The sequence below is a fragment of the Xenopus tropicalis genome, chromosome 4 (assembly GCF_000004195.4).
Source record: "Xenopus tropicalis strain Nigerian chromosome 4, UCB_Xtro_10.0, whole genome shotgun sequence".
Classification (NCBI taxonomy): domain Eukaryota; kingdom Metazoa; phylum Chordata; class Amphibia; order Anura; family Pipidae; genus Xenopus; species Xenopus tropicalis.
In genome coordinates, this window is record NC_030680.2 from 90,304,080 (window position 1) to 90,331,095 (window position 27,016).

At 41.6% G+C, this 27,016-nt stretch overlaps 1 protein-coding gene across 2 annotated transcripts; it reads right to left on the minus strand.

The window, feature by feature from the left end:
* Positions 1 to 13,876: 13,876 nt before the first annotated feature.
* nasp (nuclear autoantigenic sperm protein (histone-binding)) lies at positions 13,877 to 24,630 on the minus strand. 2 transcript variants are annotated; one of them, NM_001171517.2, is given in 15 exon segments: positions 13,883 to 14,027; positions 14,616 to 14,747; positions 15,174 to 15,254; positions 15,340 to 15,393; positions 16,305 to 16,471; positions 17,600 to 17,788; positions 18,503 to 18,576; positions 18,658 to 18,734; positions 19,494 to 19,558; positions 20,409 to 20,960; positions 22,034 to 22,137; positions 22,654 to 22,734; positions 22,878 to 22,988; positions 23,063 to 23,113; positions 24,505 to 24,607. In NM_001171517.2, coding segments are annotated over 15 exon segments (1,818 nt in total). In that variant the 5' UTR covers positions 24,546 to 24,607; the 3' UTR covers positions 13,883 to 13,988.
* Positions 24,631 to 27,016: the final 2,386 nt, after the last annotated feature.

Sequence of the window (27,016 nt, forward strand, 5' to 3'; positions counted from 1 at the left end):
ACAGACTATAGTTATAGCAGGAACAGATTGTGCCACATTTCTGCAAAACCAGAGTAAGATTTTGGCATAAGTGTCTGTTGCTTAACAGAATGCATAGTACCTGCTAAGTAGAAAGTTCACAGCTCAGATGTTATTGTTCGGGAACTTCCTTGTTTCTAAGGAATTGCTTGATTTGTACAGTAATATGGGCAACAAAACTGCATCCTTACAAGGTCATGGGAAGTACAGTGTATTTCAGGAACCTACAACTGCTCCCTTAAGAACCTGAGTGGATGTCACTAACTCATGTTCGAACGTGTATAGCCTAAAGGTGGACATTTGTAGAAACTTTAGGTTGTGTGCACTCTGACTTATGTTATATTGGTATCAGAAAGTTTTACCTTTGTAAAAAGCAGTTACTTAGGAATAGGGATGTAGCGAACCTAAAAAAAAATGTTCGCGAACCCGTTCGCGAACTTTCGTCGGAAAGTGCGAACGTTCGCAAACTTTGCGAACCCCATAGACTTCAATGGGAAGGCGAACTTTAAAACCTAGAAAAGCCATCTCTGGCCAGAAAACTGATTTTAAAGTTGTTTAAAGGGTGCCATGACCTGGACAGTGGCATGCAGGAGGGGCATCAAGGGCAAAAATTTCTCTGAAAAATACGTTGTTGACACAGCGTTGCGTTTTGTGCTGTTAAGGGGAGAAAACACACTACATTCCTAAACTTATGTAATAAACTGCTTTAAAAAGTCCGGCATCTACATTCCAATCAAGTCGTGTAAAGGTTACGGCCGGTTCACACGCAAAGACAAAACGCCGCGTTTACTGCAACGAAAAAAAACGCAAAAAGCTTTAATGATACTGTCAAGTGTGCGAATATTAGTTTTTACTAGTTGCTTGTCACCTCCAGGACGTTCGTCCCGTCGGTGGGAATATTTCTGTAGTGGTGTGTTTAGCAGTCACCGTGCTTGTGCGCACGTGCATGGTCAGGCAGAGGTAATTCAATGTAGAGTAACGTGAACCAAAAAACACTGATTCTGCAGTGTGGGCCCAGGTTTGTCCTACCTTTTCGATCACCTGTGGTGACCATAAAAGATACGATTTTGCCGCAGTTGCAGAACCCTGAAAAATCAGGAATGTGTACATTCCTAAAAAATTATGGTTTTTTTGTTGCAGCCACTGAAGCACAGAGGACAGAAAAAATATCTTAGATAGATGGTATCATAACCATGCCCCAGGCAAACCCTTTCAAAGAACTAAGATAGGGTGACAACAAGCACAGAAGACATTAAAAACATCAAAGCTAGATGGTATAATAACCATGCCCCAGCCAAACCCTTTCAAAGAACTCAGATAGGGTGACAACAAGCACAGAAGACATTAAAAACATCAAAGCTAGATGGTATCATAACCATGCCCCAGCCAAACCCTTTCAAAGAACTCATATAGGGTGACAACAAGCACAGAAGACATTAAAAACATCAAAGCTAGATGGTATCATAACCATGCCCCAGCCAAACCCTTTCAAAGAACTCATATAGGGTGACAACAAGCACAGAAGACATTAAAAACATCAAAGCTAGATGGTATCATAACCATGCCCCAGCCAAACCCTTTCAAAGAACTCATATAGGGTGACAACAAGCACAGAAGACATTAAAAACATCAAAGCTAGATGGTATCATAACCATGCCCCAGCCAAACCCTTTCAAAGAACTCATATAGGGTGACAACAAGCACAGAAGACATTAACAACATCAAAGCTAGATGGTATCATAACCATGCCCCAGCCAAACCCTTTCAAAGAACTCATATAGGGTGACAACAAGCACAGAAGACATTAAAAACATCAAAGCTAGATGGTATCATAACCATGCCCCAGCCAAACCCTTTCAAAGAACTAAGATAGGGTGACAACAAGCACAGAAGACATTAAAAACATCAAAGCTAGATGGTATCATAACCATGCCCCAGCCAAACCCTTTCAAAGAACTCATATAGGGTGACAACAAGCACAGAAGACATTAAAAACATCAAAGCTAGATGGTATCATAACCATGCCCCAGCCAAATCCTTTCAAAGAACTCATATAGGGTGACAACAAGCACAGAAGACATTAAAAACATCAAAGCTAGATGGTATCATAACCATGCCCCAGCCAAACCCTTTCAAAGAACTCATATAGGGTGACAACAAGCACAGAAGACATTAAAAACATCAAAGCTAGATGGTATCATAACCATGCCCCAGCCAAACCCTTTCAAAGAACTCAGATAGGGTGACAAGCACAGAAGAGTAGAAGAGAGAAAAATTCAGGATTTACCTGTCCAAAAAGTTTGGCTTACAATTAAGCCAGCAGGATTTGCACCCTAGTTTGTACGGTGGTGGAGGAGGACGCTAAAGGACAGCTGTGTGTGGTGTCAAGCGGCGTGCAGAGAAGGACAGCTGCATGGGCAGTCAGAACAAGTCTTCCGGCGTGCAGTAACCCTCCGAGATCCATGCCTCATTCATTTTAATAAAGGTCAGGTAATCAACACTTTTGTGACCTAGGCGAGTTCTCTTCTCAGTTACAATCCCTCCTGCTGCACTAAAGGTCCTTTCTGAGAGGACACTTGAGGCAGGGCAAGACAACAGATTTATGGCAAATTGTGACAGCTCTGGCCACAGATCAAGCCTGCGCACCCAGTAGTCCAGGGGTTCATCGCTCCTCAGAGTGTCAATATCTGCAGTTAATGCCAGGTAGTCCGCTACCTGCCGGTCGAGGCGTTCTCTGAGGGTGGATCCAGAAGGGTCCTGGCGCTGCCTTGGACTGAAAAAACTTTGCATGTCTGACGTTACAGAGTAGCCAAAGTGCATTGTCCTTGCAGGTGTGCTTGTGGGAGGATTACCGGCACCTCTGCCCCTGGAATGTGGAGTGACATCACCCTTAAAAGAATTGTACAACATGTTTTGCAGGCTGGTTTGGAAATGCAGCATCCTTTCGGACTTGTGGTACGTTGGTAACATTTCTGCCACTTTATGCTTGTAACGAGGGTCTAGTAGCGTTGCCACCCAGTACAGGTCCTTCTCCTTAAGCCTCTTGATACGGGGGTCCTTCAACAGGCATGACAGCATGAAAGACCCCATTCTCACAAGGTTGGATGCAGAGGTATCCATCTCCCCTTCCTCGTTATCAAGGACTACGTCCTCATCCACCACCGTCTCCTCCCCCCAGCCACGTACAAGACCAGGGCTCCACAAAAGGTGACCACAAGCCCCCTGGGAAGCCTGCTCCTGTTGGTCTTCTGCCTCCACAAAGCCACCTTCCTCCTCTGACTCCGCTTCTGACACCTCTCCCTGCGTTGCAGCAGGTGCCTGGGAACGTTCTGGTGATTCTGCCCAGAAATCAGGCTCTTGGTCACGCTGGTCTACAGCGTCATCTGTCACTCGTCGCACGGCACGCTCAAGAAAAAAAGCAAAGGGTATTAGGTCGCTGATGGTGCCTTCAGTGCGACTAACCATATTTGTGACCTCGTCAAAAGGGCGCATCAGCCTGCAGGCGTCGCGCATAAGCACCCAGTAACGGGGGAAAAAAATCCCCAGCTCTGCAGATCCAGTCCTACCACCCAGTTCAAATAGGTATTCATTGATGGCTCTTTGTTGTTGCAGCAGACGTTCAAACATGAGGAGCGTTGAATTCCAGCGAGTCTGGCTGTCGCAAATTAAACGCCTGACTGGCAAGTTGTGCCGCCGCTGAATGTCAGCAAGGCGTGCCATGGCTGTGTAGGAACGTCTGAAATGGCCAGACACCTTCCTGGACTGCCTGAGAATGTCCTGCAATCCTGGGTACTTCGAGACAAACCGTTGGACTATCAAATTTAAAACATGTGCCATGCAGGGCACATGTGTTAAATTGCCCAGTCTCAGTGCTGCCAACAGATTGCTTCCGTTGTCACACACCACTTTTCCAATTTTCAGTTGGTGTGGGGTCAGCCACCGATCGGCCTGTGAGTGCAGAGATGACAGGAGTACAGATCCGGTATGGTTTCTACTTTCCAGGCACGTCATGCCCAAGACAGCATGACAACGGCGTACCTGGCACGTCGAATAGCCTATGTGGAGCTGGGGGTGCACAGGTGTGGAGGAGGACACAGCAGCAGAGGAGGAAGAAGCCGAGGAAGAAGCCAAGTTAGAAGACGACTTAGAAGACGACTTAGAAGACGAGTTAGAAGACGAGTTAGAAGACGAGTTAGAGAGCAAAGGAGGAGTAGAGGTGGTGGCAGACCCGCATGCAACCCGTGGCGGTGACACCAACTCCACTGTTGTTGAACCACGCATTCCCTGCTTCCCAGCCATCACCAGGTTCACCCAGTGGGCAGTGTAGGTGACATACCTGCCCTGACCATGCTTGGAGGACCATGTGTCAGTAGTCATATGGACCTTTGCCCCAACACTAAATGACAGAGATGCGGTGATTTGGCTCTGCACATGCTGGTACAGGTGTGGTATTCCCTTCTGTGAAAAAAAATTGCGGCTGGGTACCTTCCACTGCGGTGTCCCAATTACTACAAATTGGTGGAAAGCCTCAGAGTCCACCAGCTGGTATGGTAAAAGCTGGCGGGCTAAGAGTGCAGACAATCCAGCTGTCAGACGCCGGGCAAGGGGATGACTCAAAGGGAATTGGTTTCTTACGCTCAAACATGGCCCTCACAGAAACTTGGCTGGGGGCAGATGAGCAGGAACTGGAAGGCGGAGTGGAGGGTGGTTGAGACGGGTCAAGGACAGCAGAGGTAGAGCAGTAAGATGCTGGAGCAGAAGGAGGGTGGCTTAGCGTTTGGCTGCTGCCTTTGAGGTGTTGCTCCCATAGTGCTTTGTGTTTGGCGTGCATGTGCCTTCGCATAGCAGTTGTACCTAAGTGGGTGTTGGGCTTCCCAAGACTCAGTTTCTGACTGCACTCATTGCAAATTACAGCGCTTTTGTCAGAGGCACACACATTAAAAAAATGCCACACTGCTGAGCCTTTTGATGTGGGCTTTCTAGCAGTAACAGTAGAAGTTGGCGGGTGCGTTGGCTGGCTGACCACAGGTGCCGATTCATGTTGTTGCCCTACTGTTCCCTGGGAGCTGTCCCTGCTTCTTCTAAGTCTTAATCTCCTCCTGCCTCTCTGACTCTCCGTCTCTCCATCTGAACTATCCTCCTCTTGCTCTCTTCTTGTGGGCACCCACATAATATCACTCTCCTCATCATCATTCTCCTCAGATGCATCAATTTCTTCTGACAGCTCACAGAAGACAGCAACAGCGGGGACCTCATCACACCTTATGTCCATCTCTGTTGTGTTGCCTGCCTGAATTATGATATCTGGTGTAACGTCCGCAGAAATCCTACTTAAACTCTCCCTGAAATGAATGCACAGCTCCTATCCCCACACAAATACAGAGCAGTAGAAAGTAGATTACTAGCCAGAAATCCTACTTAAACTCTCCCTGAAATGAATGCACAGCTCCTATCCCCACACAAATACAGAGCAGTAGAAAGTAGATTACTAGCCAGAAATCCTACTTAAACTCTCCCTGAAATGAATGCACAGCTCCTATCCCCACACAAATACAGAGCAGTAGAAAGTAGATTACTAGCCAGAAATCCTACTTAAACTCTCCCTGAAATGAATGCACAGCTCCTATCCCCACACAAATACAGAGCAGTAGAAAGTAGATTACTAGCCAGAAATCCTACTTAAACTCTCCCTGAAATGAATGCACAGCTCCTATCCCCACACAAATACAGAGCAGTAGTAGATTACTAGCCAGAAATCCTACTTAAACTCTCCCTGAAATGAATGCACAGCTCCTATCCCCACACAAATACAGAGCAGTAGAAAGTAGATTACTTGCCAGAAATCCTACTTAAACTCTCCCTGAAATGAATGCACAGCTCCTATCCCCACACAAATACAGAGCAGTAGTAGATTACTAGCCAGAAATCCTACTTAAACTCTCCCTGAAATGATTGCACAGCTCCTATCCCCACACAAATACAGAGCAGTAGAAAGTAGATTACTTGCCAGAAATCCTACTTAAACTCTCCCTGAAATGAATGCACAGCTCCTATCCCCACACAAATACAGAGCAGTAGTAGATTACTAGCCAGAAATCCTACTTAAACTCTCCCTCAAATCAATCACAGCTTCTCTCCCTACACTATCTCTTCAAGCACACACAGGCAGAATGTAAAATGGCTGCTGGGCTTCGGTTTATATATGGAAGGGAGTGGTCCAAGGGGGGGGGGTGGCCCAGGAGGGAGAGCTGCCTGATTGCCTGACATGTATCTGCTGGTCTGGGGTGAGAGGTCAAAATTTGGCGCCAGCTAAGGCGAACCCAAATGGCGAACATCGCCAAAAGTTCGCGAATTTGCGGACTTGCGAACACCCGATGTTCACGCGAATTAGTTGGCGGGTGCGTTGGCTGGCTGACCACAGGTGCCGATTCATGTTGTTGCCCTACTGTTCCCTGGGAGCTGTCCCTGCTTCTTCTAAGCCTTAATCTCCTCCTGCCTCTCTGACTCTCCGTCTCTCCATCTGAACTATCCTCCTCTTGCTCTCTTCTTGTGGGCACCCACAAAATATCACTCTCCTCATCATCATTCTCCTCAGATGCATCAATTTCTTCTGACAGCTCACAGAAGACAGCAGCAGCGGGGACCTCATCACACCTTATGTCTATCTCTGTTGTGTTGCCTGCCTGAATTATGATATCTGGTGTAACGTCCGCATCTCCTTCATCTTCTTCTGGCAATAATGGTTGCGCATCACTCAGTTCAACAAACTCATGAGTAAATAACTCCTCTGACTCCAGTGAAGAAGGGGCGGCGGTGGTGGAGGAAGTGGTACGTGGGGTGCCCATAGCAAAGGAGGATGAGGATGTTGTGGCAAAGTTAGAAACAGTAGAGGATGGGGTGTGCTGTGTAAGCCAGTCAACTACCTCTTCAGCATTTTGGGAATTCAGGGTAAGTGCCTTCGGAAAACTGGGCAATTTCCTAGGGCCACAGGATATCATAGCAGCACGGCCCCTAGTGCCTCTGCGTGGCGGCCTGCCTTTGCCTGGCATTTTTTTTATTTTTACAAAACAACAACAACTTGGGTGATGTTTCTGGACACGGAATTATTATTGTTATTTAGACAAATTGTGAAAAAGATCACACAGCTAGGTGGCACTTGGTTGCAGACACCGGGCAACAAGGCCTGCAAGGGCAACGTATACAGTAGTGGATATGGAATATATTATTGCTGGTGGAAAACCGTCACTCAAGTGATGTTCCTGGACACGGAATTATTATTGTTATTTAGACAAATTGTGAAAAAGATCACACAGCTAGGTGGCACTTGGTTGCAGACACCGGGCAACAAGGCCTGCAAGGGCAACGTATACAGTAGTGGATACGGAATATTTTATTGCTGGTGGAAAACCGTCACTCAAGTGATGTTTCTGGACACGGAATTATTATTGTTATTTAGACAAATTGTGAAAAAGATCACACAGCTAGGTGGCACTTGGTTGCAGACACCGGGCAACAAGGCCTGCAAGGGCAACGTATACAGTAGTGGATACGGAATATTTTATTGCTGGTGGAAAACCGTCACTCAAGTGATGTTTCTGGACACGGAATTATTATTGTTATTTAGACAAATTGTGAAAAAGCTCACACAGCTAGGTGGCACTTGGTTGCAGACACCGGGCAACAAGGCCTGCAAGGGCAACGTATACAGTAGTGGATACGGAATATATTATTGCTGGTGGAAAACCGTCACTCAAGTGATGTTTCTGGACACGGAATTATTATTGTTATTTAGACAAATTGTTATTTAGACAAAAAATACAGAGCAGTAGAAAGTAGATTACTAGCCAGAAAACCTACTTAAACTCTCCCTGAAATGAATGCACAGCTCCTATCCCCACACAAATACAGAGCAGTAGAAAGTAGATTACTAGCCAGAAATCCTACTTAAACTCTCCCTGAAATGAATGCACAGCTCCTATCCCATTCCCCACACAAATACAGAGCAGTAGTAGATTACTAGCCAGAAATCCTACTTAAACTCTCCCTGAAATGAATGCACAGCTCCTATCCCCACACAAATACAGAGCAGTAGAAAGTAGATTACTAGCCAGAAATCCTACTTAAACTCTCCCTGAAATGAATGCACAGCTCCTATCCCCACACAAATACAGAGCAGTAGAAAGTAGATTACTAGCCAGAAATCCTACTTAAACTCTCCCTGAAATGAATGCACAGCTCCTATCCCCACACAAATACAGAGCAGTAGTAGATTACTAGCCAGAAATCCTACTTAAACTCTCCCTGAAATGAATGCACAGCTCCTATCCCCACACAAATACAGAGCAGTAGAAAGTAGATTACTAGCCAGAAATCCTACTTAAACTCTCCCTGAAATGAATGCACAGCTCCTATCCCCACACAAATACAGAGCAGTAGTAGATTACTAGCCAGAAATCCTACTTAAACTCTCCCTGAAATGAATGCACAGCTCCTATCCCCACACAAATACAGAGCAGTAGTAGATTACTAGCCAGAAATCCTACTTAAACTCTCCCTGAAATGAATGCACAGCTCCTATCCCCACACAAATACAGAGCAGTAGAAAGTAGATTACTTGCCAGAAATCCTACTTAAACTCTCCCTGAAATGAATGCACAGCTCCTATCCCCACACAAATACAGAGCAGTAGTAGATTACTAGCCAGAAATCCTACTTAAACTCTCCCTCAAATCAATCACAGCTTCTCTCCCTACACTATCTCTTCAAGCACACACAGGCAGAATGTAAAATGGCTGCTGGGCTTCGGTTTATATATGGAAGGGAGTGGTCCAAGGGGGGGGGGGGTGGCCCAGGAGGGAGAGCTGCCTGATTGCCTGACATGTATCTGCTGGTCTGGGGTGAGAGGTCAAAATTTGGCGCCAGCTAAGGCGAACCCAAATGGCGAACATCGCCAAAAGTTCGCGAATTTGCGGACTTGCGAACACCCGATGTTCGCGCGAATTAGTTCGCCGGCGAACAGTTCGCTACATCCCTACTTAGGAAGAAGCCCTTTCCTGTACAATTTGAGGCCTAAGTTAGCCAGTACCCTTACAGTCATGGCCGAAATTGTTGGCACCCCAGATATTTTTCCAGAAAGTATTTCTCACAGAAAAGTATTGCAGTACCACATGTTTTGCTATACACATGTTTATTCCCTTTGTGTGTATTGGAACAGAACAAAAAAGGGAGGAAAAAAAGCAAATTGGACATAATGTCACACAAAACTCCAAAAATGAGCTGGACAAAATTATTGGCACCCTTTCAAAATTGTGGATAAATAAAATTCTTTCAAACATGTGATGCTCCTTTAAACTCACCTGGGGCAAGTAACAGGTGTGGGAAATATAAAAATCACACCTGAAAGCAGATAAAAAGGAGAGAAGTTCACTTAGTCTTTGCATTGTGTGTCTGTGTGTGCCACACTAAGCATGGACAACAGAAAGAGGAGAAGAGAACTGTCTGAGGACTTGAGAACCAAAATTGTGGATAAATATCAACAATCTCAAGGTTACAAGTCCATCTCCAGAGATCTAGATTTGCCTTTGTCCACAGTGCACAACATTATCAAGAAGTTTGCAACCCCTAGCACTGTAGCTAATCTTCCTGGGCGTGGACGGAAGAGAAAAATTGATGAAGGGTTGCAACGCAGGATAGTCCGGATGGTGGATAAGCAGCCCCAAACAAGTTCCAAAGAAATTCAAGCTGTCCTGCAGGCTCAGGGAGCATCAGTTTCAAGAAAAAAACAAGACTACAGTTTGCCAAAATGTACTTGAGAAGGCCACAATCTTTCTGAGAAAACGTCTTGTGGACAGATGAGCCCAAGAGAGCTTTTTGGTAAAGCACATCATTCTACTGTTCACTGGAAACGGAACGAGGCCTACAAAGAAAAGAACACAGTACCTACAGTGAAATATGGTGGAGGTTCAATGACGTTTTGTGGTTGTTTTGCTGTCTCTGGCACTGGGAGCCTTGAATGTGTGCAAGGCATCATGAAATCTGAGGATTACCAAAGGATTTTGGGATAGACATACTAAACTAATTAGAATTAAAGATAAAAACAATGTATTAACTAATGATCCTAATAAAATAGTTGATATATTCAAAAATTACTATGAAAAGCTATACTTACATAACACTCATAACAACTCTGAGACAAAGACATTGTTTCTTACTAACTGCAAGATCCCCCAAATTTCTTTGGAACAATTAAAAGATCTTAATGGACCAATTTTAATTGAAGAAGTTACTTATGCCATTGACAATTTAAAATCTAGAAAAGTGGGTGGTCCTGATGGCCTCCCCCCTACTTTTTATAAACTTCTGAAGGACAAAATGTCTCCTTTCCTAACTAATCTTTTTAATGATATTCTTCTATCCGGTAAAAAACATCCTTCTAGTGAACTTTCTAGCCTTAAAGTTATACTGAAAAAAGATTAAGATCTTTCGCTCCCCTCATCTTATAGGCCAATATCTCTATTAAATCAAGATATTAAGTTATTATCAAAAATTTTGGCTGATAGATTGTCCCTGAGTCTTCCTTCTGTTATCTCCGGAGCTCAAAATGGTTTTATTAAAAATAGATCAGAGGTTAAGAACATAAGAGCTCTAATTAATATAATATTTTATACCAAGAAACATAAGATTCCTTGCTCCATAATTAATATTGATGCTGAGAAAGCTTTCGATAATTTGATTTGGGACCATCTTTTCAGTTGTTTGGATTTATTTGGTATTAATGGCCCATTTTATCATTACATTCAATATCTTTGCTCTAATCCCAAAACTCAAGTCATTTTAGGAGGTGCCCAATCCAAACCTTTAAAAAAATTTTAAGGAGACAAGACAAGGCTGCCCCTTATCTCCCTTGCTATTTAATATAGCTTTAGAACCATTGATTAGAGCTTTCAATTCTTCTAAGGCTTCCCAAGGTATAACTATTAACAAGCAGCAACTTAAGGTACTAGCATTTGCAGATGACTTGCTGCTAATCATAAAAAATCCCAATAACTCTCTTAAAGCCGTTTTTTAAATGCTTATAAATTTTCAGTCCTTTTCAGGATATAAAGTAAATGTTGACAAGACTGAGATAATGAATCCATTTGGCTCTATATCTAACTCTCTTTTAAAGAAGCTGCAATTAAGACCCCCAAAAATACAACTCAAATATTTTGGCTTAACTATTCCCATAGATTTAAATAATTTGTATTCCTTTAACATCACTCCTGCCATTAATAATATCATCTCAATGTGTAAAAAATGGATGCATACCCCATTAAATTTAAAAGGCAGGGTGATCTTTTCCAAAACTTTAATCTTTCCTAAACTGATTTATTCTTTAATCACCTTACCTTTACTTATTAGACATTCAGATATTAGAAAGCTAGATTCTGCACTTGTGAAATTTATTTGGAATGAAAAAAAATCGAAAATAGCTTTGTCCAAATTAAGGGGACCTGCTAAACTTGGTAGACTAAAAATACTGAATTTTAGAACATTTAACCGGTCTGCTCTAACAAGATACCTTATTGAATGGATCTTTCACAGTAACAAATACACCAACCCAGAAATAGAATTACTCCATGAACCTTATTCTGATATATTTTCTGCATTACATAGTAAATGGAGAAATTTCCCAAGAGATATTAAAAGGAATCCTCTATATCAGGACATTATTTTTGTATTGAAATATCTATTCCCCAGCCATGGCTTCAGTTACTCTCAACCTCCCTTCATGCCATTTAAACTTCTATTGAAAACCTCTGACCCATTAAGGTCTTCTTCCTTTTTACGAACATCTGAGAAAAAAAACATCATATTGATATAAGACCTACTAGATCCAAACAATTATTCTTTAATTCCCTGGCCAAGAAAAATTCGAGTTACTTGAAATTGATAAATATTTTTACATAGCCTGCCAATGTGGTTTATAAGTGACTCACAATAAAGACAATTTTGTTGTCGCTAAACATAGACTGGCAGAGGCAATATTAGAATTTAAAGACAAACCACATAATATAAAAATCAATATACTTTCTGGTACATTCTGGGATGTTTTTACCCAAGATAATCATCCCTTAGAGAATGTGTCTGCTAAGTGGTCTGTTTATCTACAACACGCTGTATCCCCTTCGCAATTGGTTAAGTCTATGCATGAATTCAACAATCTGATTTTTGCTGAAAGCTGGAGGATTCAGCAATTCAAACTTGTCCATTTAGGATATGGAAAACTTTTTGTTCATAATAAGTGCTTTAAAACAAACTCTTTTTGCCCCAAATGTAACAAAACTGGTGTTAATATATTCCACTACCTATGATCTTGTCCGAAGATTGGTAACTTCTGGAACATGGTGGAAAGATTCTTGAACTACAGGTTGAATTTAAATATAAAGTTATCTCCTAGTTTTGCTCTATTACACAGAGGAGGTGTTATCAAGCATTTTACCAGTCTCCTTAGCACAAAAAATTGATGATTATTATTTTTGTTTATGGCTGCCTCTAAAAAAAGCATTATTTTATTATTGGTTAAAAGAGGAAACCCCTCCTACAACAGAAATTTCTTATCTTAATCAGCTTAGCTGGCAAGAGGCCATCAAAGCAAAAACAAGTGAACCTGAATCCAGGATTCCTTTTAAAAATACATGGTCATTTTTCTTTAATGCTATAGATATAGTAATAACTAATAAGGATCAGATTTATAAAATGCTGCATATATAGATTTCAATAATTCACAAACATAAGCAAAATGATCCTTGATTTTGCTCTCTAGGAAACTTTTTTCCTTTTTATAGTTTATCCACTGGGCAGTTAGTTAATTTGTTTTTCTCTATTTAAATTACTTATTGTTTCTCTGTATGTATTCTATTTTCTTCATTTCTTATCTTTTTGAAAGGACAAACTGTCGAATGTAACTATTGTTGTACAACCTATGTTTAAATAATTAATCATTATTCATCTTACATGTTTATTGCAAATCTTCAATAAAATGTGTTAAAAGTAAGGATTTTGGGTTGCACTGTAGTGCCCAGTGTCAGAAAGCTGGGTTTGACAGCAGGACAATTACCCCAAACATATGTCAAAAAGCACCCAGAAATGGATGGCAACAAAGTGCTGGAGAGTTCTGAAGTGGCCAGCAATGAGTCCAGATCTAAATCCCTTTGAACATCTGTGGAGAGATCTTAAAATTGCGGTTGGGAAAAGGCCTTCCAATAAGAGAGACCTGGAGCAGTTTGAAAAGGAAGAGTGGTCCAAAATTCCCGGTGAGAGGTGTAAGAAGCTTATTGATGGTTATAGGAAGCGACTGATTTCAGTTATTTTTTCCAAAGGGTGTGCAACCAAATATTAAGTTAAGGGTGCCCATAATTTTGTCCAGCCCATTTTTGGAGTTGTGTGACTATGTCCAATTTGCTTTTTTCCCCCCTCCCTTTGTTCCGTTCCATGTGTATAACAAAACATGTGTTACTGCAATACTTTTCTGTGAGAAATACTTGATTTTCTGGAAAAACTTCTGGGGTGCCAACAATTTCAGCAATGACTATGCCTTTTCAGTTCTGTCTTGGGAGTACGATCCATTGTATGCCAAGTCAGTCTTCTCCCTGTCCAGTTTCACAGCTATCACTAAGTCACCACGATGAGCAGATTGTTATGGTGTTTTAAAAGCAGCCCATATCTAGTGGTGGGCATGGCTAAAGAAGAACCACCACATTACAAAGGTGGCATAGTCCCCAACTTCAATCAATAGATGTATCACCAATTTTAGCCAATATTGGCACTAAAAATTTCTCCCCCCCCCCCCCCCCCTTCCTCTTTAAAAACACAACCATTTAAATCAGCTTTAATCTTTATTAGTTTTACAAAAAGACATTCAACCAAGTTGGGAGAACAAAAATAACCCCCCCACACACATATATACAAAAGTGTTTTGCCTCCGGAGGTCATGCAGTAGTTTCTACAGCAGCAGTCTCCATGGAAGCCTGAAAAAGAAAATTAAAGAGGTCTTACCATATAGAAAGTTTAAAGGAATACAGTCACAGGAAAACATGTCAAAACACATCAATTAGGAGCTTCTGCATTAACATCAGTTTTTCAAATTTTGGATTTTCAAATTTAATTTTGCAGTTTCCCAGGGTGCTACAGCCATGTGACCTGTGTTCTTAAACTTCAGACACTTTACTGCTGAGCTGCAAGTTGGAGTGATATCCCAGTTACATGGGAGTAGGAGAAACAGGTTATTTGAAAGCAGTTTATGTGTAGCACTAGCTTTCTGAAAGCTCAGACTCAGGCACAAAGCACTAAGATGGCTGCCTACACACCAATATTAAAACCAAAATAAAAGTTGCCATTTAAAATTGTTCTTAAACCAACAGTGAATTATTTGCCATGTAGACAGTACACCATGTAAAATTATGACAGAATCCCTTTTAAGTGTATATGTAAATTACACTGAGAAGCAGAGAAGGCAGATTTGACCTACTGGTTTAAGCTGCCAGAACTAAAGCCATGAACCGATACCGAGCACAATGTGCATTTTGGAGCCACACATTCAGCCTGCAATATCCTACCTCTTCAGCCTTCTCTGCCTCTTCGTTTGTAGGTACTACTGCATCTCCATTCCCTGCTCCATTTGCAACTGGTTCCTGCTTAGATTTCTTTGCATCTTTGTCTTTAAGGGGGCTCTCCTCTTCAGGTTTCCGCTGAAGGGACATCCCAAAAGTGCAATATAGTATTTCATGTTTAAGTTTGTTCAAAATAGATTAAACTGTTTAAAGTAATTTACAGCACTACCTACAGGTATGGGACCAGTTATCCAGAATGCTTGGGACCTGGAGATTTATGGATAAGGGATCTTTCTGTAACTTGGATCCCCTTACCTAAAGGGTACTTAAACTTAATTTAAATAAACCAATAGGAATGTTTTGCATTCAACAAGGGTTATATAGCTTAGGTACCATCAAGTACAAGCTCCTGTTTTATTAGAGGAAAAAAGTTTTTTTAAAGTTAGATTTGCTTATAATGGCCTTGATTGGAAGTCTTATTCCCATAATTTAGAACTCTATAACAATTTACGGATAACAAATCCCATACATGTACCAGCTACTAAGGTAAAGAAAAGGGAGTACCTTTTTTCGTACAAGGTGAGAAATATCAGATACACAATTTGTAACCGGCACAGTACTGTCACCACTTTTCTCTACTGTAGTCTGCAAAAGAAGTTGATATAATAAGTCCTTATTCTGACTTGCATTAAAACACCCACAATCAGGTCCATTTCCTGATAATTCTTACAGAAGATGCAGAAGTGCTTCCATTTTCTTGGGAAAAGCCAGAAGATCCTCCAACCTGAAGAAAATAAAACTTGGGTTCAAAAGTGGTTTAACTTGAATACTATATAGCTATAGAAAGTAATACCAAGCCCTAAACAGGCAGAACATTTTGATGCACACAGAGGATCAATAAACCTCATTTAAAGCAGAAGTCACCAGTTGCAACACCAAAGTATTCCTCTAATCAAATACCTTCCATACGTGCTATGTGCTTAAGATGGAACATATCAATATGCAGTGTTGCTTTTTTTTTTTTTTTAACTATTAAACTGAAAAAGGCAGAGAGTCAAAGATGGTGCCAAAAAAAAAAAAAAAAAAAAAAGTGTTTGTTAAGTTACATAAGATGTAGACTAGAAAATAAGCCATTTATTGCTCTATGCGGCTGTAATTGTATTGTTGCTCTCATGCTTTGCCTTGGTCTCATTGGAATGTAAAACATGCAGTGACAATAAATTCCCCCTTAAGGTGTAATATGCAGCAGCACATTTTGCAGGACATTACAGTCTAAGCCCGGGGTAGGGAACCTATGGCTCGGGAGCCAGATGTAGCTCTTTTGATGGCTGCATCTGGCTTGCTGCCAAATCTGTAATAAAAAACAAACTGGGGGAGTGGCGTGCACTTGGCAGATAGAAGACATGTTCTAAGCCTTAAAACACATCTTCTATCCACCGAGCGCAGGCCACGCCCTCCTCTGCATCGCATCCGGCATCCTTGGGACCCACCCTACCTTGCCCCGCAGCCAAACATTGTATGGCTCTCACGGAATGATATTTTAAAATGTGGTGTTTATGGCTCTCTCCGACAAAAAGGTTCCCGACCCCTGGTCTAAGGTTATCGGTTGCATTTAAGTAGTGGCGCATCATTTCTAGCCAGCTACAAGCAGCAATAAATCCTAGTGTGAGACAGCAATATAATGGCAATACTAACCAGTGTCTCTTTAAGTGCTATTTCTGTGGCAGTTGCATTTTTCTGAGCCTCTTTGGAATCCTCAATTTTCTCTTTGATATCAGGAAGCAAATCTTTCAATTCATCCATTTCCTTTTTGACTTCATCAGGCTCACCTACAGATGTTTCCAGTTGTTTTGTAAGCACACCTGAATAAGTTATATAAAAAGCAAATATTCTATAAAAATAGACACCCTAGCAGGAGAACAAACATTGATAAACTCCCCCCTCCTATATGGTCTATAGCAGGGTATTTTGTGGCTTAGTAGCCATAAAAAAAGTAGCAGCTATTAGTAGCTCAGTGTCTTAACCCTATAATAGGTTTATGTGATGCTTTGGGCCATGAGTCACTAAGTTTGTTATATAAAATAAGGCATGTCTAGCCATATTCATTTTTAGGGTTTAGGTCTCCTTTAAACTTAGGCAAGTCAGCTTCAAACACCAAGGCCCACATCCCAAAGCTAGAGCATAATTTCTCCATTAACCAGTATAGCACCTTTAAGTTCTTGACACTGGTTTGCAGTCTCTTCTGTAACTTAACAGAGGTAGCTTACAGAAGCTGCACTTGTCTGCAAGTATGCCATAAAGGAACCATCACAAGGACCACCATTGTGAAGTCTTTTGCATCCCTTTAGTAGCCAATTTATTCTAACAGATATCAGGGCTAACTTCTTAATTTCGCAGCAACCTTAAAATAGTTCATCATCCGAGACAGCACAGCTGTCTAGAAATGTTTTTAAATGTTGGAATAAAAAGCTAAAAAATTCAAAGTTAATTTAAAGGTTAACAACCCCTTAAAGGGGACCTGTCACCTTAAGAAATCATTCCAAATTGGAATTCTCAATTGCAGCAAGCAGGCCTGCACCATTTTGTGGACACTTATCAAAGCAGGCATTGCATCCTGCCAATATCTTGTTCCTGTGCCAGTATGGGGGGACCTGATGCCCATATCCATGCACTGGTTACACAATTACATGGTGAGGAGGGAGGGGGAATGTGAGCAGTGCAGCAACATCTAATAAGTTCTGAATTGAAAGTAACTGTCTGCCCCACCCCTATGCCTAAGGAATAGAGACGGGACAGGCAATATATGATTGACAGCTGGGAATTTTAAATGCTTTTATAATGGGTTTGGATGTGTTAATATAAAAATGAATTTGGGTTTCATGTTTAATTTGAAAAGGACTTTTATTATACAGCTTTTTATGTCTGGGTGACCGGTCCACTTTAAAAGCACAGGATATTGCTTGCATACCACCAAAGACAATTATACTTACCCATTCTTTTTTCAATCACCCCAACAGACTGGGTAAAGTGAGATATCGCATCTTCATGCTTACTGCTGTACTGATATGCTAAACCTAGATGATAATTAGTCTCTGCAAGAAGACGATCATGTTCTTCCAAGTGCTCCTTCTGTATGTTAAGGCAGGCTAAGAAATCTTCAACAGCTTGAGAATAGTTTTCTGAAAAAAAAAAAAAAAAAAACCCATTGACAATGGAGACAATTTAAAATGGTCATGACATGTTTGTTTATGACAACCCCATTTAAAAGTGACCTAATTATATGCATCCCCATTCAATTCTGTGAGCAGTCAGTCATGTTAGAGTTTAGTAAACTAGACTACCAGAAACACCCATTTAAATGCAATTACCCGTTTCTAACCACATTAATCTTTTGGCAGATGAAATGCTAACTAGCGCTTAGTACCACTTAAAGGAACAGTAACACCAAAAAATAAGTGTATCAATGTAATTAAAATATAATGTTCTATTGCCCTGCACTGGTATCTTTGCTTCAGAAACACTACTATAGTTTAGATAAATAAGCTGCTATGTAGCCATGGGGGCAGACATTGAAGCGAGAGAAAAAAAAAAAAAAAAAAAAAAAAAAAGGGCACAGGTTACATAGCAGATAACAGATAAAACTATTGTATTCTACAGAGTTTGTTATCTGCCATGTAACCTGTGCCTTTTCTCCTTTTTTATAGCTTGAATGGCCGTTTCCATGGCTACACTGGAGCTCATTTATATGAACTATAGTAGTGTTTCTAAAGCAAACTAAAAAAACTTTTACCTGTCCAGGGTAACCGTACATTACATTTTATTTGCTTTCAAACATTTTCAATTTTTGGTGTTACTGTTCCTTTAAGGAGTCCAATACCCAGAAACAAACATACCTGATTCAACGCTAACTTCTCCTAGTTTTAGATGTGCTTGAGCAGCCTTAAGCTGAGCTTCTTTTGATTGCTGCCTGTGAAAATTACAAAATTAGCACAATGACAAAAACAAACAAACAAACAAACAAACAAAACTTACAGAAAGTGTCAAATACCTTTTAAATATTAGCTTACAAAGATCCAGCATTTCCCATGCTAGCTGCAGATTTCCAACATCCTCCTCTTCAGTTTCCTAAAGAATAGAATATTTTTCCAGAATCAGAAAAAGCCTCCATGTGTAGAGAAGTCTGGAGTATTTGCTTTCACAGTTGTTAGCCATTACACAACCTTCAGAAAAACCTGTGCCCCAGATAAGAGATTGTTTGATAGTTTCCAGGCGATAGTTTTACTGCCATATTGACTTCCTCTGTATGAGGCACTATCAATAGATCAGTTGTTAGGACCACCAGCGTACAAGGCTGAAGTGCAGAGTTTGATTCTAGTCCAGGAACTCTAGTTTGTATTTTCTCCCTTACTCTGGAACAGACCGTAAGCTCCAATGGAGCAGGAACCGTGTGAATGATACTCTAAAAGTGCTGCATCGGTGCAATCCGGTTACCTGTGGCTAAGGTGCACAAACAGCCACAACATACAAGAGTCCCAAAACCCATTTGCATATTTTCATGCGAGATAGAAGTATCATGCAAGTGAATAAGGACTCATTGACTGACATACTCAGCCAGGGGATCTGTATTTGAAATTGACCGTTTAAGAATTGTTCAAGTGAAGGTTTCAGGGGAGAGGTCAATCATGAAAGTTACTCCCCAGTGTGCAAGGATGAAGAGCTTCACCACATTTGACAAAGATGTAAAAAGCACTGCTCAGAGACTCTTGAAACCAACAGACTTACTTTTTGCTTAAATCCTGCAGTGAAACTCTCAGCAGCTTTGAATTACAGCTGCCCAGCAATAGAGCCCAAAAATGAAAGATATCGGATAACCCTACAACTCACCTTCTCTTCAGTTCCTTCATTTTCTTCAGTTCCTTCGTCATTTTCTTCAGAGTCTTCCCCTTCCTCTGAAGTGGGAAGGTTACATTATAAAATAAGTTTAGACAATAAAGTGTAGTTAAAACATGTCTATTTTCAATAAGCATGATTAAAGTCATCTTGCAAAGAGTTCTCTTCTTAGTATGCCAATGCTTGAACAGACCATTGCTGCAGCAAACAAATCTCAGCAAAATTGGATATAAGCTATACAAATTCAGTGTTCTCTAAATTGTATGACATCATAGAATTCAAAGGGTCTCTAAATAAGCCACTAACTCATGCATAGCAGCCAATGTATAAAAATGAGCCTAAGCATATAGTGCATATTAAAATGCACATGTTGAATTAACATGTACAGTTGGTTCAATATGGACCTAATACAAGAACTAAGCAGATTCTAGAAAGTTGCTACAGTCTCTGTAGATTACAATACTCCAAGCATTGTTTAGCCAAATTTAAAGCTGCATAAGGCATTATATAGATAGAACAATTGCTAGTAGACCGTTGGATTAAAAAACCCTGCTGCTTCAAGATTACAGCCAGGTTCCCCTGCCTTAGTCATTTTAGATATGGCATACAACATACTAAGAAATCATACAAGTATAAAACATACATGACAAACTTTTGGAGAGTTATTGTGCACAGAGAAACAAAGTGACCAGTGCCCAACTGTTTTGGTAAACGTGCCACCAACACCAGGTTGAAATATCAGTATAGACCAAGGTGCATAAAAAAAAAAAACAAAAAAAAAAAACAACTCCCATTTAGAAGTCTGCCAGCCAGATTAGACAGTCACATCTTGAATGACTTCCAGACTTGACTTAAAAATCCCAAATGAAGTGCATCCTCACTCAATGACACCCATGATATTCCCGTTACCTTCTTCGCCCTCCATCTTTTCCTTATCATCAGGTTTGCTTGCTTCATTTTCAGTTGGTATACTTTTAGGCTCTTCAGTTTCCGCTGAAACTTCAGAATCCATTTTTTCTGATGTGTCGGTATGGGTTCTCTCTTCAGTTACCTCTGTGGAGTCCGGAGATTGATTTGCAATTTCCTTAGCATCAGTCTTTTCTTGATCTTTAGACTCATTCTCTTTGGATTCACTGATCTTCTCTTTTTGTGTTTCAGCCTCACTATTCTCTTTTTCTGTATGCTCCCCAGGAGTTTCTGCCCCTTTAGCAGCCTCCGCTTTCCCAGATTCATCCATTGTAACATCCTGAGTTGCACTATCTGCTTTCAAGCCATCCGTTACATCTTCGGTTTCCATGTCTCCATTCATTTTTTCTACAGGCTTATTTTTCTCATCAGTTTCCCTATTTGATTCATCTTCAGGCTTTCCCTTTCCTTCAGACTCGGATGTTGCTTTTGAGGCTCTCTCATCTTCAGCCATTGCATTATAAACCTGCTCTCGCAACTGGTCCCTTTCTTTCTCTAGATTTTTTTTTTTTTTATTAAACATGGAGAAAGTCTTCTGTTTTAATGATACACTATTTGCAACAAGTGACATTTTAACATTAGCTAAAGCTCCAATATAAATGCTAAAAACTCTACATGTTTTACACCTCTTAGCCCAAGGCAACAGCACTTTAGCAGTGATTAACTCGGAAGACTGCTCCAGTAGATCCCCATAAGTTTCAAAGTCACATGCCAGCTCAAAAACCAGCAGATTCTGAAAGGTTTCAATAAATTGGCTCTGTAGCATCAGCCTTAAAAACAAAACTAGCTTTCCAGTGAAATTATGACAAATTTGAATGCCTGGATTTTAAAGGTCAGTTTAACCCCCTTTTCTGTTATGTATGTTCAGTCTATAAGCCAATGCACTGGACCATATTTATTTTAGTGTTTAGTTCCTTTAAAGGACAAGTCTAAGTCACTTGGGGGTGCCAAAATGTTAGGCACCCCCAAGTGACTTAAATCACTTACCTTGTACCTGGTGCCCCTGTTAGAGAAGGAAGCACTCGCTACAGGTACCCCGAGCTGGTGCTGTTTTCTCCTATTTGCGCTGCTGGCAAATGTCTGGGACAGGCGCATGCGCAGTAGAGTGAAACACCGACTTCTCTGTTCAAAGTTCGGCTTTTCACTCTACTGCGCATGCGTGCGCAGCGAACAAGGAAAAAGGAAGCTATCGCTGCTACCCCGGGCTGGTGCTGTTCTCTCCGTACAGGGGCACCAGCCCAGGGTAAAAGGTAGGCGATTGAAGTCACTTGGGGGTGCCTAACATTTTGGCACCCCCAAATGACTTAGACTTTCCTTCTCCTTTAAGGCTATTTAGGCTAAGCATTAGCATCTTAACATACCTTACCACATTGGAAAAAAACTAGTTATTTTATGCCTTCTCTCAACTTGCATGAAACACCCTGAAGGAAATGTGTGATCCTATTGTGTCAGGTTTAAATATTGAAGTTACTTAACGGAACACTCATACAACCATTATAGACCCTCTAGCCTAGAACAAGCCATTTAAAAGGCAGTTACAGACAATGCATTTCAGATTTATGACATACCATCTAGGTTATCTGCACTTGGAATATTGGGATCTTCCTTTTCTCCATCTTCCTCATCCTCTGGCATTCCTTCTAATGCATTCCCCAAAACACCATTCTCCATTCTAAAAAGTTAGATCACCCACCAAAGGGAAAGGAAAAAATTAGTCACATTAGAAAACCAGACTGCTGCATAGAGTCATGGGCATTTTAATGCATTCACATATCATTTCTCCATTATGTGAGCACAAGTGATGCAGTGCCATTTAGAAACAAAAACAACTGCAGATTGCCCCAAAGCATTACCTTTATATTAAGGTTTAGTATTCTGTAAAAAAAAACCCTTTAAGCATTAATAAGCACAGAAAGTAAAATGCAAAGATCTACTTTACCACACAATGCATTTATATTTTCCCCTTGATAAAAGATCAGACTAACATTGTGCAGCTCTGATTCCTACAGTTACCAAAACTGCTCTTTCAAACCATCCCCCTTCTGACAGACAGATAAGCTAATTAAGTTATTAGTAAAGAAAGCCAAAACAAAGTTTTCGAATCAGGGTATAACTTAAAGTGGCACCTCACTCGTGAATGAAAGTTAAACATGGAGTGACTTCCAGTATTTCTCAAATATCTACTTACCGTGCCAGTTCAAGAAGACTCATACCATATGAATAGAAGGCATCAGCACACTCATCTGCAGTCTCACCATACTTCTTTGCACTACAAAACGAAAGACTCAATATAACTGGGCAATACAGAGTTTGGCAACTTCTAACATAAGCACTGTATTTTTTGGCGATTAGTAACTTGGGCAAGCCACACAAATGCCATAAAGCCTATAATAGCAGCGACTCTATACTCACAGAAGGCTGCTGGCTTCCTGGAATGAGGTCACAGCAGAACGTACATCCTTCATGACAAGATGTTTTTGGCCAGTAGCCATCAATTTCTTTGCTTCAGTCTCTATGTCCATTCTGGGTGAAAGGATTAATAAAATGTATGCATTTTCAAGCCACCTACAAAGTAAGCAATCAAAAACAGAACCTACCCATCAGCCTTTTCCGCAGACGTTGAAGGAGCAGTGGACGTATCCTCTGTTCTACAAAAACCAGAAGAATTTACATTTTAGCCAGTTTGCAGAACGCCACTTCTTGGTGCTGCCTAACTTGAGTCAGTATACAGAATGAGATGCAAGGTCACACATTGCAAGGAACAATTATCACATGTAATACACACCAAGAACCCCCCCCCCCCCCTTTTTTTTTTTTTTTTTTTTAAACTAGCCATTGAGCCCATAAACAATACACCTGCCCTAGTAGGCTTTGCAAGATCAATTGATACAGGAGCCTTTAAGGCATACTGTAGGTATGTAGAAGGAGCAATAGTGGAGTTGCAGCTGCCATTCACCTCATGCTTGGAGCTGGTAAAAGGAGCGCAGCACAACTCAAGCAACAGTTGCAATTCTAGGTTAACTAGGCAAGGGGTTGTGACAAAAGGTAACCTGCTCATTTACAAGTGATAATAATTGGTGATAATTAACCAAATATATTTTGGAAACCTCCAGTTACTAAACCTTCTGCAACAATCTACATAATCTAGAGAAAAGTCAGTCACCTTAAGTTTAAGTCCTTTAAAGTCACATGGCGTAAAGGGGACATTATCTGGTTCAGCTAAATGTGTTGGTTTACAAGTGATATCTTTTAAGGCAAGTTAATTTGACATTCAACTGAACTCCGTTGCTTTAGAATTATTTCTTGTATATACCATTGTTTATAATTAACTTCTGCACCCTATAGCAATAACGATCCAGACCTTCAATATTGTCCATAGGAGCTTACTATCTTGGGACAGGTTTAAACCATCTGTGTCAAAAATATCCCCTTCCTTAGAGAAGAGTTTTTCTTTAAGCTTGCAAAACGTTCTAATTACAGCGCCTTCGTTTTAACGCCGTATGAGGTTCCCTTATAAGCCCACCGAACGCTGCACTTAATGACAGATGCGGCCAAGCACTTCCTGACAAGAATATTCGCGCCAAACCTGACGTTTCCATCTCACCAGTACACAAAGCATTACGAGCTGAGGGGGCGGGACCAGCCCGTCACTTGTAGTTGTGACCAATCACAGCCGGCGCAGCCGGGTATGTTGCCAGGAAAACAGGCGCGCTAGTTGCTGTCTGAGTTACCGCCTGGTCCCTTTATATTCGGGTGTCACTTTAATGCCCCCTCTCACCACACTTTTGCAAGGTGTACGCTATTCATACAGGTGGAAATACACAGGTTGAGGGCCCCTACCCATTCCTCAGTAAGAAGGAAGGCTGTACGTGATCAGCTCCGACAATCATATGTATCTTGAGCCGTCTGGCATCCTTAAGGCATGTTCTTATGCCTGCCAAACAGCCTTCAGTGCAAGCGATATTACAAAGATCCGCACAGCCTACCGGGACGTGCATCCCTACAGAAGGCGGACCCCATCCCCAACCCCCTTTCTTACTTTTCCGTCCCAGTCGAAAGAGCTGCTGTTTCCTCGGCCATAATTAAGCAGCCCACTAACGTGGTACGAAAACCCGAACTGATGCAAAGAGAAGAAAAAAAAATGGCAGCTTGTATCCCCCGCGCCTGGAATAGCTCTTATACCCGCCCACACCGCAGCCACGCCCACACCGCAGCCACGCCCACACAGCAGCCACGCCCATACTTCCTACAACCTTTCACCCCGCTATCCCGGCTTCCCGCGCTCACACTGTGCTGCTCCCTGCACCCATGCAACTTACTGCGAGCTCTGCGCCTGCGCAATCTGCCAAGGAAGTCTAGGCTACACACTACCTGCTTATTGTGTCAGGGAATGGCTGGTTAGCTTAGATGCACGGTTGCAATCAGATTTACAATAAAATTATGAAGTTATAATGGTTAAAAACCTGTGTACACAGTGGTGGCCAAGGACAATAATTCTCCCAGGTTCTCCATTAGAAAAGAAACTAATTTCTAATATACCTTTGTAGGGACCCATAGGGTTAAGCTCCCTATGGTGTTATCCCCTATCTTTATGTTATCTGTGTTGTAATAGGGCAGAGCCCTCTACACTCAGATTACAGTTATTAGGCTACCCCCTATAGGTTTAGCCCAGGTTGACCACTCCCCTTGGCAGACTATATAGTGTCTGGCACAAGGAAGTGTCTTCCTCTTTGGCTGCTGGTGTCTAAGGCTGCTAGTCACTGAGCCTGAGGCATTGGCCCCAGTAAGGAGAACTGCTAATTTGTAAGTCGGGGACAGGGCCCCGTGAATGAGATAAAGCCAGCACAGTCAGTCATATGTAATAGCACCCTCTAGGAGTGGTGAGCATAGATAGCTTATTTAGTAAGGGCAGCACTAGCCCCATCAAAGGAGACTGTAAGGGTTTAGTCTAACCCAGGCTTTGTATGCCTTGCTGTAGGGACCACAGTTAAGACACAGGATTCAGGCAGTACCTTACCCTGAACCATAGTTGGCTGGAGGGGATCCGTTCCAGTAAAGGGCATCCATTCCTGGCATACAGCTAATACTCTGCATATCCTCCAAGTGGGCTATACTGTTTCCTTGAGTGTCACATCTGCTGTGTTCTCTGTGACCAAGTTCTATACTGCTGTCACTGTGAGTATATACCCTGCTGCACTATTCCATATGTGCCTTTGTCCAATAAAGTATTATCCAGTTAACTGCAAGAGCTCCTGGCGTCCTATCACTTATTATATTGCACAACACCAGTGTGGTTTGTAGTTCAGCAACACCATATAGCCCCTGACATAGCTCCCATATAACGGAGGCCCATTCCTGGGAAAGGGGGTTGCTGTAACACGTGTTCTAATTGTCCAACTAGCCTGGTATAATACCCCTATTAAGCCAAACAAGTGTTACACCTTCAAACCACATTTTGTATAGTTTGTATAAAAACGTAATTCCTAGCTTACATTTGCTCTACTCCCTCCGATTATTGATTGCACAAATCTTTATACAGCTGCTGGCTACATTACTTCAAAACCATTTATGCTACTCTGGAAAGCAGCATACAGGGTTGTCTCTGACAGGTTCGCTTACAACTCCGCACACTGCTATCTGCCATTCAGAACTTGGGGCAGCGCTGGTTATTTCACTGTATTCCAGTCAATGGCTGCCTAAGCGTTTGTGCAATGAGTAATCAGAAGTACTGGAGCGAAGGTGGAAACTGTAGGCGAGAGATTACTTTTTTTTTTTATGTATATTGGAAATAAGTGGTGAGCAAAATTTTTTTGACGCTTGCAACTATTTTTTTTTATGTGCATCATTTTGCACGTTCTGGTAATTTTTCACCATTTTGCAAATGTTTTCAAAGTTTTGCCAATTTTTCGGCAAAGCAAAATGGGACAGATTCGCTTATCACTGGAAATCGGTTTCTTTTTCTATAAAGAAAGAATGTGAGACTCTTAATTTTTTACTTTACATCCCCTATGTGCTGCAACTTCCAGGTCTCTCTTTCTTAAGGGGGGCTGGCTGTGCTCGCTCAGATTAGCCAGGCCCCCCTATTGTTAGTGAGTTAGTGAGAACTTGGGTGCCTACTTGTTCTTTCCCCTTCCCAGCTTTCTGTGCTGCTCATTTGTTCTCCACATTTCCCCTTTTTCCATCTCTCCTCTACTTTTTTCCCCACCATTCTTTTGTAGTCTCTGCTCCTCATCCTTCCCTTTCTAAATCCTCCACCTTCAAATTCTCTAACTATTTCCTTATGTTTACCCCTCCCTCTGCTTCCCTAACCCTTTCATTTTTCACTCTGCGCCCCATTCTTCCACCCTTCTATTCTGTTCTATGCTTATACTTGTATCTTGTAAACCCCTGTACACTAGACCCCAATCGTAGGAGGAGCGCAATTCAGGACACTTCCCTAAAACATGCTGCAGCTTATTTGACGGCTGTGCCGCATTTGGTATGGCAAAGTTATCCTCACAATATCCAATCACTGGAGATCTTGGTTGAGGAGGGTATAGAGCAGCCCAATC

Coding starts and splice junctions, on each gene's coding strand:
- nasp (XM_012961233.3), bottom strand. CDS start 24,545: ATGGCCGAGGAAACAGCAGCTCTTTCGACTGGGACGGAAAA. Junction 19,559..22,033: donor AAGTGCAGATAACCTAGATG/GTATGTCATAAA, acceptor TTCCCACTTCAG/AGGAAGGGGAAGACTCTGAA. Junction 16,472..17,599: donor GGTGATTGAAAAAAGAATGG/GTAAGTATAATT, acceptor TAACTTATTCAG/GTGTGCTTACAAAACAACTG.